The following is a 13,415-nucleotide window of genomic DNA, read 5'->3' as shown; positions in this document are numbered from 1 at the left end:
TGTGTTTATTGCCTATGGAGCCCATTTCCCTCAAAGCTGCATTCTCGAGTAGAATTTACTCTTCTTAGTCTTGGTTTGTAACACAATCACCTGCAGAGAACAATTGTAGTTTAGCCATGCCATCTTTTTCTATTATTTCCATAAAACTATATTTTCTACATTTTTATGCACTGCTGCAACAACTTAAAGTGTATTAAAATGTCTTTAAAATCTTAACTGTGCTTTTACACGTTTACTACGGACGCAATGTACCTGAGATGTAGGTTCAATTTTTTCTTCTGTGTGTTCCTTGAAGCTGTAGTCAAATGATAATTTTGGCAAACTAAAAGAAGCAGTTAACTGCCATTTACTGTAAGCTGGATGTTTTGGATATTTTTCTGCACCACTGGAGCTGATCAGTGTGGGTATTAAAGTTGCTGGAGTTTGTAGACAAAAATGGGAACCTCCTCTTCTGGAGTATATGCACACATGCCCACGAATAAACTCACACCAAAAGGATGGGAGGATGTATTCAAATGTAATTTCACACTTCTCTGTCCCTGTTTCTCCACTCCCTGTGGATTCTTTTACCTAAAACAAGTTCCTGCTGGTATACAGTTGCCTGTAGTGAGAGAAGCCATGTGGAAAAATGCAGATGCACTTGCAGCACGATAAGCAAATGACTGGCTCCACAACAAGCTCCATCTCGATCTGTTTATTTAGATGAAATGTTCCACTGTATGTTATCAGCTTACAGCTTTAAACCAGACTCTGTCTACACCATCAATAATTCATTCTGTCTGCATGTGTAACTCATGGATGATGTTCGTGGGGATTTTTTTAGGAGAGTGGTGCAGTCACATTACTGAGAGGTCTAGTTAGTGATCCCACCTTTATAATCATTCAGCCCAGTTTGGCTACCCTCAGTTCGGTTAACGTGCCAGAAAAGTATAGCAATACAGCACAACAAATTACCTCAAGATGGACAACATGCACAAATATGTCTATGCATAAAATATTAAAGTGTATGTAAATTATTCAGAAGGTTCGCTGTTGCCGTATGCCTAAGTGAGGTTTACGAGCCTGAGGTTCATTTCCATAAGAGCCATGTAGCCTGGTGTAATTGTCCTATTAATAATCCAAATAGCTAATTACATACTTTTACTACACACACTGATGGAAGTGAGAATAATTAAACACATTAATCTGGTTTGATCATCTATGTAATGAACCATGTAATAAATAAAATGAGACAATTAGGCATAGGTTTGGGTGATTTCATGGCGCTATTTAGAGCATGGTTAGAGTTCAGCTCAGCTGCTGTAAATCTGCTGGTGGAGGGCTTGGTGGAAATGGCCAGAACTCAGAGCAAAAATGCTGCAAAATAAACTTATAATGAACCTCATTCAGACAGTAATTGTGTGCTTCCACTGAGTGGTTCTGCTGTGTTGACTGCACTTTAGTGGAGTAAACGGGCTGAAAGAATCCCTGCAGGTCAGGCAGACATGATATTAAATTGCGAGCGAGGAGACTGACAATGATAGAAAGAGAAGGCGCGCGAGACAGAAGATGGTACTAATGCCAGCTCATTCCATCTACAGATATGGCATCTAATAAAAAAAGACTGAGGCAAAGTTATTGCATGGCCAGGTGAATCATGTCAGGAGCAGCCACACTGAGTGTCAGTGTGAAGACCTCACTGTCTTCTGAGACTGGTATGAAGCTGGCAAATATTTCCTCAGCTGTGATTCTTGACCTGAATATAATTTGTTAACATGCTGTTTCAGTTTATTAAAATGTTCAAAATACTCATATTTTCTTGGCAAATAATTTAACTGAATGCTCTTGATGCAAAGAATTTTTAAGCATCTGAAATAAATGTGATCATTATATAAATTCCCATCTTAACAAATGTTTTCCTCCCCTCAATCAAAGAGACAAAACAGCAATGTTAATCGCTATCAAGTGTTGAGCCCTTGATGCACAACAACAGCTAATTTAGTTCATTGGTTCTACTAGACATCAGCTGGGCAGTTTTCCATCACAGCAACATTAAAGAAAAAAAAAAACTACACCTCACAGTCCTTTCTCCATCTTTCCCTTTGTTTGCTTCTTCCCTCCTATACTCACGCTCCTCGTGTGTTGCTCACCCACACTGTAGTGATCATTACTGCCTACCTTCAAAGAGCTGGGGCCTAATTGGCAGAGACATGGATGGTGGTTAGAGTGAACGGCATTGCAGCCCAGCCTCCATGTTAATTGGATAAGGTTGTGAATAATGCATGCGGACTAAAGGATGGATTTTCATTAATACCTTGGGATTGGGTTGCTATGGGATTTCAGGTAGCACAGCAGTGAGTATTTATATTAATAAAGCCAGCAATCGCTAGGTGAGAAAAGCCTTGCACCTTTATTGAATCATTCTTTTGGCTGCTGGTGTGAATGTTTGTCTTACTTTGGATCTTTCCTATTTAGCTGGCGCCATGGATGTGTTATTTGTGGCAGCCATTAAAGAAAAGCTTCCTGCTTCCATCAACCCAAGGTTGTAGTACACTTTCTTTTTAGCCTTGCTTGTTTACCTCTTTCTGATGTGCTCTAATTTAGTATTATAGTAGAATACACTATATAAGGCAAAACAGTTGATGTGTACAATTTTGATGAGCTTTAAAGTCAGTATTTGGTAACACCATATTTATTTTTTAACACAGCCTGAACTCTCTTAGACAGTTTTCTTGTAATTCCTTTTACTATTCTTCAGGAATAGTTCTCCATTCTTCCTGAAGGACACTCAAAGCTCTTCTTTGGATGTTGGCTACCTTTTTGTTCTTTTCTTTGTCAAGATGAGGCAACGTTGCTTCGGGAGTGTTGCTCTGGGGAGGCCAATCCATGACTGATAGTGTTCCATTGTCTTTTTCCATCCAGGTATGCTTGTATGCACTGACCTAATCAATTAACTTATTTACTAATCAAATACTTTAAAGATGGTATTGTATGGTGGATCAAAATCTGATGGTACTTCTCTGCATTCATAATTCCATCAATTTTGACAAGATTTTCAACACCACTCGCTAAAATGTGGCCCCAAACCATGACAGAGCCTCCACCATGTCTTACAGATGGCTGTGGACACTCACTGTTGTGCCTCTCTTCTGAATTGCTCCACACTTGTTGATCACGGTTTCAACCAGAAATTTCACATTTAGAGCCATCACTCCATCAGGCCTGTTGCCATTGATTTTCAGCCCAGCTCTTGTGTAATTTGGCAGTTGTCAGGCTTTTCTTGCTGTTGTCTATCCAAGAATGGCTCCTTGACAGCTACACTTCCATTGAGACCATTTCCGACAAGGCTTCAGTGAATGGATGATGAATCAACTGAAGGGCCAGCTGCTTCTCTCAAGTCCTCTGTCAGGTCTTTGCTGGATACTGCTCTTCTGCTGCAGATAGTTTTTTTTAGACCTGCTATTTCTTCTTTTGTCCTCTGTTTGTCCTGTTTCCTCAAAACGTTTAAGGACACACAGCAAACTATGCTAAAAATGCCTGTTTTTGGCTAATAACTCTTCGAAAATTACTTTATTGTACCACAAACACTATTTTATGCCGATCAAACTGTGTTATTTTTGGCATTTCTGTAGATTCAACAGAAGAAATAGCAACAAATGACGTGCTTTTACAACAGGCTGCTATTATAAGGCTAGCTAAAGAAACAGTTTAAAATTTTTCTTTGCTAAGCTGTCTGTCACAACGCTGGCTCGTCCCTTGAGTTAGGTGCCCCTTTTTATGCTTGAAGGATTCGAAGGTCAGTCTTAGGTGGCTTAACAAGCAAAGAGGCATTCCATTCAACATGGCCACATACAGGGACTGGATGGAAAATGTGTGAAAGAGCGGCCAATGATCAAAGACAAACTTTGAAAGACCTTCAGACAGCTGAGAGAACTATAGCCCAACACCACTTTAAAACAATCACAAGAAAATCTGGCTCCTTGGAATCAAAGCAAAAAGAAATGAGGGGCTCAAGACTTTAGTACAGTATTATATATCAGACTTTGCACTCCAGATTCTCATGTCTTCCTTTAAATCTCAGGATTTTAGGACTTGTATGTTTGGATTTTTTTTGTATCCTTGTTAATCACTATGAAAGATGGATTTTGAAATGTTTCTATATTATTCTATATTATAATATTAGCCACAGGTATTCCCACTAATATAGTCTAATATAGCTCCATTTCCTAAAAAAAACAGGCTGTAAGTTGTCCTCTTTTAAACAAAAATACAAAAGACAAAAAAAAAAACACATTTCATCACATTCAAATAGGTTTAAAAAAGTAAGCATAGCTGTTACTCTTACAGCCTGCAATGTAAACAAAGCGCTTTTTGAATAAATATGAGAATGAAGGCAGAACACTCCAACACCCTGCATTACTGTATGTGCTGTGCCCCCTTTGTTTGTTTGCAATTACTGTTTAATTAAATTTACAGCGATACTTCAAATTGCCCTGCGGAGGAATATATTATGGCATACTCGAGGGGAAAGAAGATAGAGTGGAATGGAGAGGCAGAGACTATTTAAAAGGCATGACACAAACAGATTCTATATTTACCAGAGATATTCAAATGCACCCCGCCTCCATTTGAAACAAAACAGCTTCAATTTAGGCTCATTTCTGTTTCAATTTCACGTGTAGTTATTTGTTTTAAAGGGTAAAGTTGAATTGTAGATAGAAATATACATACAAATTAAAAGCTGAACGCATACCTTTAACAGCAGATTGAGTGTGGTCAGCGATGGGGCTCGTTGTTCTCTCTCCTGGAGGGCTGCTCGTACCACTTGCCTCTGTGCTTTGGACTGCAGGTACTAACTGAATCAATGGCATCACCTCTTTCTCCTCACTGGAAAGACCTTCTTCTGAGTTCTGCAGCTCAGTCACCGGACTCCTGAAAGAAAAAGTGCCACTTCTGTGCTCCATAATGGCATTATCTATGCTGCCTTTTTTCCCACTGGGTTTTGGAAAACTTGGGTTCCTGCTGGGCGCTTCCCCCTGTGTTTGGTTATTTGTTGTCTTTTCGTCTGGCACCATGGGTGTTTTCTCTGTATCATCGCCTTTCTCACTCTGAGTCCAGTATCTAAAAGGCCTCATAAGAGTGTTAACAAAGTCAGTCAGAATACTATTACTGGTTTGAACTTGGGGCGTGGAAGTAGAAATTGAGGATAATGTTGGGGTCTCAGATCCAAAGTAGCTTCCATCTTCTTCCTCATGGGCAGAGCCTCCATGCTTCTCGAAGGTTTCAAGGTCAGAAACGCCCAGAGTCTTGCTGTTATTTAAGCTGTGTGACTCATTCTGGCTGGGTTCTGGCGTTCCAGGTCCATCCTGAGTTTCATCCCAACCCTCCTCAGGCCTTAAGTGGGTGATCACATGCTCTTCGGAGATCTCAGATGAGTTGTTGATTCCAGCAATGGACGGGACTCGTACTTCATCTAAGTCAACAAGGCCAGTCCAGGTGGAAGTCTTAGGAATAGAGGCACTATCCTGGGCTTCGGTTAATAAGGACATGGCCTCTGCTGCCAGGTGAGGTGTCTGATACAAAGGCTGTGGCTCCGCAGCCTGCACCCCTGCTGGCTGGTGGGCTGAAACACACAATCAAACATCAATTGACTTGTTTTGTCTTCTACCTTACAACACAGCCCAAAACCTCACATTCCTTATTTTTAAGAAGATTAAATCCAGAGTAGGACACACATGTGTTATAGATATCACAAGTAGATCTGTTTTTCTACAAAAAATTACAACCATTTGAAATCAGCAAATATATAAATGTGACTGTATCCACAATATTATTCACACGAACCATATCTATGTTAATAAACAAAATCCATTACCATTTTTATCTACTTTTAGCTATCTGAAAGACATTATTCTTGTAAATCTGCGTTCAGCATTGTTGGTGCTATGAAGAGGTTCATCTGTCAGCTGTTTGTTTTGACAGATTCACTGCTGCTCTGCTCTCACGCTGTTCTTGTTTACTTTAAAATTACTGGGTTATGCAGATGTTTCACTTCAGTTACATTTTCATGGGCTGACAATGTGAAAGATGAAATTGTCATTCTTTCTTTTTTCCTACCTAAATATTAATTTGTAGTCTTCTCATAATATCAGTTCTTATTCTGTGTGTGTTGGTGGAAGAAGTTGGCTACAAACAGTGAACAAAATAGTTCATTCGGTTTGAAGATGAGCCCAACTTATTCGTGTGTCAGCAGATAAGAGGACAAGGCCAGACACAGTCACTGCAGACCCCAGCTAGACTTGCTTTAGTCATGCTCTCACTCTTATTTGATCCACATTTCCATTCTGTCTTGCAAGCGCAGCAACCCACAACATACAAGCCCTGATATCCATTGAGGGGAAACAAATGTCGCAGTCTCTTCACAACTCCTTCATGTGTGACACCAACATCTCATGTTAATTAAAAATCAGAAGGGGAAACAATTCCCCAGATACAACGCTCGTTACCATGGCAATTACCACAATGTAACTGCATCACCTTCATTATCGCAGAAGGCTTAGTACCTCGGTAGCAGTAGGCATCAAACAGAGCTGCGGTGTCAGGAAACCCAGTCCGGTTCGGGTTGTTGTAGACAGTCCGTACCCCAGGCTCGTCTCCGCCGCAGTTCTTCCGCGGGACGTTGATGGGATAGCGAACGCTGCCATCAGCGAGCCAGCCGGGATCACACTGGTCAAGACCAGCCTGCCAGGCGAGGAAGAGCTGCCCAACAGTAGCCAGCTGGGCTCCCAGGGAATGGCAGTGAGTGGAGGCGGTGGCAAGGCTCAGCTTCTCTGGCACTGTGGAGTGAAAAACCTCACCTGGAAGGTGTAAAAAGAAGCGTTGAGTTGTATTACAGAGCAAAAGCACTTCAGCCTCGAGAAAATTTTTGTTTTGTTGGTTGGCAGTAGCAGGATTTTGAGTGCTGGTTGATTCTTGGATCATTTGGTATTGCAAACTGATGTTAAATGAATTTGGGTTTGTGTCTGTCTCTTCTTGGTTGAACCGTATTAGTATTTTCTTTTAAGGTGCTATAACGGCAGTCAGTTCTAGACATTTTCTCTTTCTCCTTTGTGAACTGTAAAAAAAGTAAGAGGTGTAGACTAGAAGTGAGGAAGCAGAAGGCATTTATTGTTGCCTGCAATAATAAAAGGAAATCAGTAATTCAAAGTATTGACTAAAGGAAATTGTTTGAAATCAAAGACATTTAAAAAAAGAAGATCTAAGTACACAGACAGCGAATAAAAGAAAAGAAGAAAAAAGAGGCTGAAGAATGGTGCTGTTGATGCTGATAAAGAAGAAATTCAAAAACAGGCAAGACAGAGAGTGCTCAAGAAGAACATAGCACAAATGCATTTATATGATCGCTGGCAGCTCAGGGTGTGGTGATGAAAAATATATAAGCTGGAGGGTTGGACAGTAAGAATGAGGAGCAGAAAACAGAAGAACACATTTGATACGAGGATCTAGGAGATTTATGTCAAGAAAGAAGAATGTCACTTCAGTTTTTCTGAACAGTTAAAAAGGTCAAGATCCAAGCAAAATAAAATGGGAAAGAGCCAGAAAGGGGATATATGAGGTGTTATTTGTCAGAACTAAAGTTAGAAGATGCTTAAATAGGCATTTAAAAGGTGCTGAAAATGTGCTAATTTTTATAGATTGCAGATTAAATTAGAAAAGATTGACAAATCAGCGAAAGACCTATATACTGTCATTTTTTTGTGCAAATCAAGCCCAGCTGAGCTTTTGCAGTGGCGTGTCTAGAAAATTTTTGTTGGGGGGGCCAGGTAGGGGCACAGATTTGGAGAAGGGTGGCAGATTTAATTGGCAGATAATGTTTAAAAAAAAAAATTCTACCAACCCTTAACCATAATTCAATAATCCTATAAACCTAATAACCAAATGCACTTTTAACTCTTATTAGAATGAGATTTTAACCACTACGGTGCAAAGTTTTTAGATACTGCGTTGATAAAGTACAAGAGATACAATCAGTGCTTTGTCAGTGTTTACTCAGCATTCAAGGACAGCAATATTTGCATAGTATTTTTACTGACATATACTGCACATATGTTTTGGGCAAAAACATTTTTGAATATTAAAATACGAACATTTGTAGCAAACAATTGACAAATTAGCCAGTTCCAATGTAAAACTTTCTCTGCCTGTTAAAAAAAGAAGATAATCTTCTCACAAACTGGTGTTTGATTTTGAAACAGGAAAAAAGTGGAGAAACAACTGAAAAGACTAATATTTGAATAAAACCTGAAAGCAAGTAAATACTTTCTATGCTGCCTTATGGTAAACTTTGGTAATATTGATAAAGAACAACACTGGCTGATGATGAAATACATTCATTCAGCTGGCATGGTGACACTGCCAGTATAACCTGCAGGGCTGGACTGGGACAGAAAATCGGGCATTTTGACTACAGACCGACCCACCAGGTATTAAAGCCATAAAGCCTTTGAATGAAAACAAACCCTGTTGTGACAGTGATGTACAGTCTTTTTGGTATATGTATGATTTCTATACATTTTACGTCAGATAAAAACTTTGGTTGTAAGATTTAGATAATTATTTAATAAAAGCTAGATATTTTAAATGAGAATAAGAAAGAAAAGTATTTCTTTGTGCCCCCTTTCCCTGTTAATGCCCTACCTGGCCCCCTGGCAAAACTTTGCTAGACCCGCCCCTGCACAGTTACCAGCTGTCAGCTACATAAAAAAGGATCCTGGTGGGTGGTCTTCACGTTTCCCTCTCACCAGATATCCAAACCGACATCATGACCAGCAGCTTTACAGCTGTGGCTCCAGCAAACATCAGCTGATACTAGAAATTAATATTAAATAAATTCTAACAACAGCCGATCAAGCTTAAACGTGCTGCTGTTGTTTAGCGCAACATCTGCTGGTTTCGTCTTTCTGGCGCAAAGTGGGCGATAAACAAACAAGAGAGAAAAGCCGATCAGCTGATCATCGATCAGTTTCATGATTGAAGTAGCAACAGGAGAGGGAGGATGAGAGAAGAGGCAGCTGTGCAGCGTAAAGACAGAATAAATCCAGCTTTGTGTCTTTTTCCATTCTAGCTGAAGTTCGGGACAAACTGTGTCTCTTCTCAGCTCAATACGAAACGTGTAATATTTTCTCTGATTGAGGGACCATTCCATTTTTTTAAGGAGCCGTTGGCAACTCTACTAACTAACCTTATGAATAAAATAAAGTTCACTATCAGTAACATCATAGCAACCGAACAGCTGTATAAAAACTCCAAGCTGGCTAGAACGCAGTATGAGTTATTGCAACTGACAGTAAAAAGTCAGCACAACGAAAATAAACTCCACCTAAACTTAGTTTATATCTGACCCAGATAGACTGCAGGTCATGACTTCTTACCTGAAGTTCAGTTCACCTGACACTCGGACTGGTGGCTGCCTCGGGGCTCTCCTCCTGCCTCCCCTTCCCTCATCCACCTGCTGCCTCTGTGGAAGCCCCGCCATAGCCACCACCAAACAACGGAGTTATTTCTACACATCGACCTGCATCTGGCCAATCCACCACCTCTCATTGTTCATGCCGTTACAAAAAAAATAAAAAATAAGTCAAATAAGCCCGATGGCCAGTCCAGCTATGTTAACCTGCAACCAAATCTGCAGCTCCATACAGCAATGTTACGACTTAGATTACATCTTATAACTCATAACTCTTATGTTAGCTCCCCTCTGTAGCATACTGTCTGAAATATTCCACGGCTGCAATAATTCTTTAAGTGTTATTTTTTCCTTGGTATTCTAATTTCGCCGAAGTTTACTAAACTCAACAAACTTAATATTACTTACCGGGACATTTATTCTGTCCTCATTTTCTTTCACCGAAAAATTGTTTCCTGCAGTGACGTCTTTCGTGCTTGGCTCTCCTACCTTTGCTAACGTGATGCACATAGCGCAGAAGCCGATGCTGCATTCACTTACACTCGGATATCTGAGCGTCACCGTGAAAACATAATCGGACATTTGATATTTGATTGAATTTTATTGTTTTGCCTTTGGGGTGGCACCTGGGGTGGCCAGTCTGGTTGGGGGGGGGGTGGCCTGTGCCCCCCCAGGCCACCCCGCTGGACACGCCATTGAGCTTTTGTACATGTAGAGAAAGGTCTGTTGCTGAGTTTATTAATTCATCTTTTAGTTTTTGTTGTTTTCTTATTAATGAATGAAACGCCAGCTATGTATCACCCAGGAATTTTGCTTTGACTGCAGACAATTATTTGCTGATTACTTCAATCAGGTTGTTAATTCCACTGAACAACATTCTTAACTGCAGGATATAAAGTATAGAGATTGTCGTACAATTTTCTCTTCTCAGCACATCAGTCCCATACTAGGTGTTAATATTGTCTTTAAATAGTGGAATGGCTTTCTTACTACTATGATGCTTAATGACAGTTGCACACCTCATACTGAGAGACCTAGATAAAGTAACCCCTGTTGCAGGTCAGAATGCGGTGTTAAAATTATTAGAAAAACGGATGCCGGTTATTATAATTGGGCTTTGGAATTTGCACGAGGTTAAAGTATGACAAACACTTAATTTCAGTCAGGCATAGACGTGATTATGGTGTGAATGACGAATATATGCAGTGTTAATATTTGCCATTTCAGCACTGAGCCCATCATTCCCCTAGAGGAAACACCACGCTAGGGGATAATCACTTTCCCCCTTGAGGAACACATACTTACAATCTACAGTTGGATTTTTGGAGGTGATCTAATATTCTCTAAAAACAGCACTAACACTTGAAAGAAGGGCTATCATAGCAGTGTGGCAACAAGAGAGCAATCAGAGCTCTGACAGCTTAAATATACTGCGTTACACAAAGGATACACTGGACGTACGGTAAATTGCACTCATAGAGCTTGTCATGTAGTATGAGCGGTAGTGAACTTGTGATGCCTGAGCACACTTGCACAGCTGTCATCTATCTAAGATAAGTAATGAGTGGAGAGGCTTCAGTCACCAATTAAATCAAACGGGAGGAGCAAAATGTTAGATATGTTTGTTAATTTGACCTAAAAACAATAAAACTTATCAACTAGTTTAATTGATTTATATCCATAATTCCCCCTGGTGTTTAGCCGCTGCTCAGTCCTCATCAAGATGGCAACAAATACTGTGTATCCAATGTTGAGATTAAAGAATAGAGGGCTAAAAATGTAACTGAGACGTTTGAGAAGAAAGAAGGCAAATCTCAAAGCACATCAATGACTCTTTAAGAGGAATAAGCATCATAAAGGTCACTGGCTGACTTGATGTCTTTCAAGCTGAGGTTGCATCATCTGTCATTGTGACAGACAGGGTCATAAAATGTCCATCATAATCTATTATTACCAGTCATTTTAATTTTAATTTATCCTGATAAAGAAATATATTCAATAAAAAGATAATAAAGAAACAACTCAGTCACTGTTTAATACAGAGTAGAGAACATGCATTTATCAGGAAAGGACAGACAGTTTCACTGACCTTGGGATCACTCCTCATGTCAACACCACAAGAAGCACATAAGTTTTTACTCAAAGTGACACTAAAATACTCCAACCATTGTTATTAAACAACCAAATGTGACGAAAACAGGATGCTCGCTTGATAAAGTAAGATAACTGATGGGGCCACTGTCAGTAATTATATAATAACCCTCATCATAACCTCATATATTGAAGATTGGCGACCTGTCCAGGGTGCAGCCCGCCTCTTGCTCTATTATAGCTGAAGAGAATGGATGGGTGGGATGGACGAGTCTAGAAACGCTGCCCCCAGGGAGGCGATCAGAGGTCAGCAATACTGTGTTTACATGAGACCACATGCGTTTCTTCTGTATCAGGGTGCAACAGAATCCATCTATGACCTGCAGTGGTCACAGATGCACCCAAAGAAATTGAGGGAGGATATTTCTGTATAATGTTTGATGTTATGTTTAGAAAAAGAGAAGTCACCAATGCTGTGAGCACTGTTCTTGTCACTATTGCATATGAATTATTTGCTATACAAATACAGGCCATTCTTCTAATCTGTCAAAAATGATGGACGGCCGTCTGATTTTTCTGTCATTCAGTCAAAAAGAAAAAGTCAGACAATGACAGAAAATGTTTCATCACTGCAATATTTGATTTCAAGATGTAAGTACAAATGTTTTCTTTAAATAACGTTTAAATAGCTTGATCACGTGGCCATCTTTCTTCTCTAATCCTTAAAAATGGTTTGAAGTTCTTGTAGATTTGGAGGACTTTCATTTTGCACAGTAGCAGCTTTATAAGGTGCAGCCTACCAGCTACTCTTGCTATAATCGTCAGGCTTTGAGGTGCTGCAGTAAACACTGACATAGTTGTCAGATCTATCATTCAAGATTTATGGACATTTGCGAGAGAAAACCAAAGCAGGCCTCCAATTTCTAGCCAACAACCATTGATTTTGATGTATGAAAACCAACTCTGTCTCCATCTGTCTTGCAATGCTTCCAGCTAACTGGCATTGAACAGAATACTCTGTAAAAATGCTTCAAACATGCATTCAATTGTTATATATTTTATATGATGTGACGCTAACAGATTTAGGCTATAGGCAAAAAGTCAGCCAACTTGGAGAACAACTTAAAGGTGGAGCAACACTTTATGAAATCAGGATATGCCCCCTAACTTGCAAAGTAAATCTATATTAAGTCTCTAATGTGTAAAGAGAGCTTTCCGCTACCTTTTTGCAGTTATAAGTGTGCTGTCAGGGTTCTGAGTTTTCTGTATAATATTATTCTTTTGGCTTTGAGAATCATTTGTTTTGACATTTTTCTTGTAATAGCATTTCCTGGTCGGTTTCTTTATATTTATATTTTCTGTTTTTACTTTTACTTCAAGTTGGGTATTTAAGTCACTGAGTTCCTGTGTGTTCCTGCCTCCCTTGTGTTTTCATGGCTTGTTTAGTCTCTGTTTTGTTCCCATTTTTATTTTTTTATTCCTTCTGAGTCATTATGTTAAGTTATCCTCAGCTGTGTTCTCACCCGTTACCTCTCCACCTTGTTATCATGTGAGTATATGTCGTCTGAGTCGCCTTGTTGTTTGCCACGTCGTCCCTCATTGCTTTGCGTTCCTTTGTTCCTTGTTGTCTTTTATTTGTATTTTATGGCCCTGTTTTTAGGCGTTGTTTACATTTTGCAAGACAGGATTAAGGTTGTTTTGCTTTTTCTATTGCAGTCCACCTTCGACTCCCACACAGCCGATCTTTGACACACAGTCCATGACATCTTTATTACATCCTTGTAAAAATCTCACAATAAAGATTAAAACGATAAAAATGGAATAAGCATGACACCAAATCTATAGATTTCCCAGTTTTATTGTGTAAGCTATTGCGTTT

The 13,415-nt window shown here is 39.6% G+C and overlaps 1 protein-coding gene across 2 annotated transcripts in view; it reads right to left on the bottom strand.

Annotated features, from left to right (window-relative positions):
* Positions 1 to 13,415, bottom strand: part of ncanb (neurocan b) — a 175,596-nt gene that overhangs the window by 97,272 nt on the left and 64,909 nt on the right. For both annotated transcript variants that reach the window (XM_082523078.1, XM_082523077.1), the window contains exons 7-8: positions 6,543 to 6,836; positions 4,733 to 5,602 (exon numbers count right to left, since the gene is read on the bottom strand). In XM_082523078.1, the coding sequence (XP_082379204.1) occupies positions 4,733 to 5,602; positions 6,543 to 6,836 (1,164 nt within the window). The remainder of the gene's footprint in view (positions 1 to 4,732; positions 5,603 to 6,542; positions 6,837 to 13,415) is intronic.

The sequence above is a fragment of the Aulonocara stuartgranti genome, assembly GCF_965226115.1.
Source record: "Aulonocara stuartgranti genome assembly, chromosome: 23".
Taxonomy (NCBI): domain Eukaryota; kingdom Metazoa; phylum Chordata; class Actinopteri; order Cichliformes; family Cichlidae; genus Aulonocara; species Aulonocara stuartgranti.
Note: the sequence above shows the minus strand (reverse complement) of the source record. Positions and strands in the feature narration are given on the sequence as shown.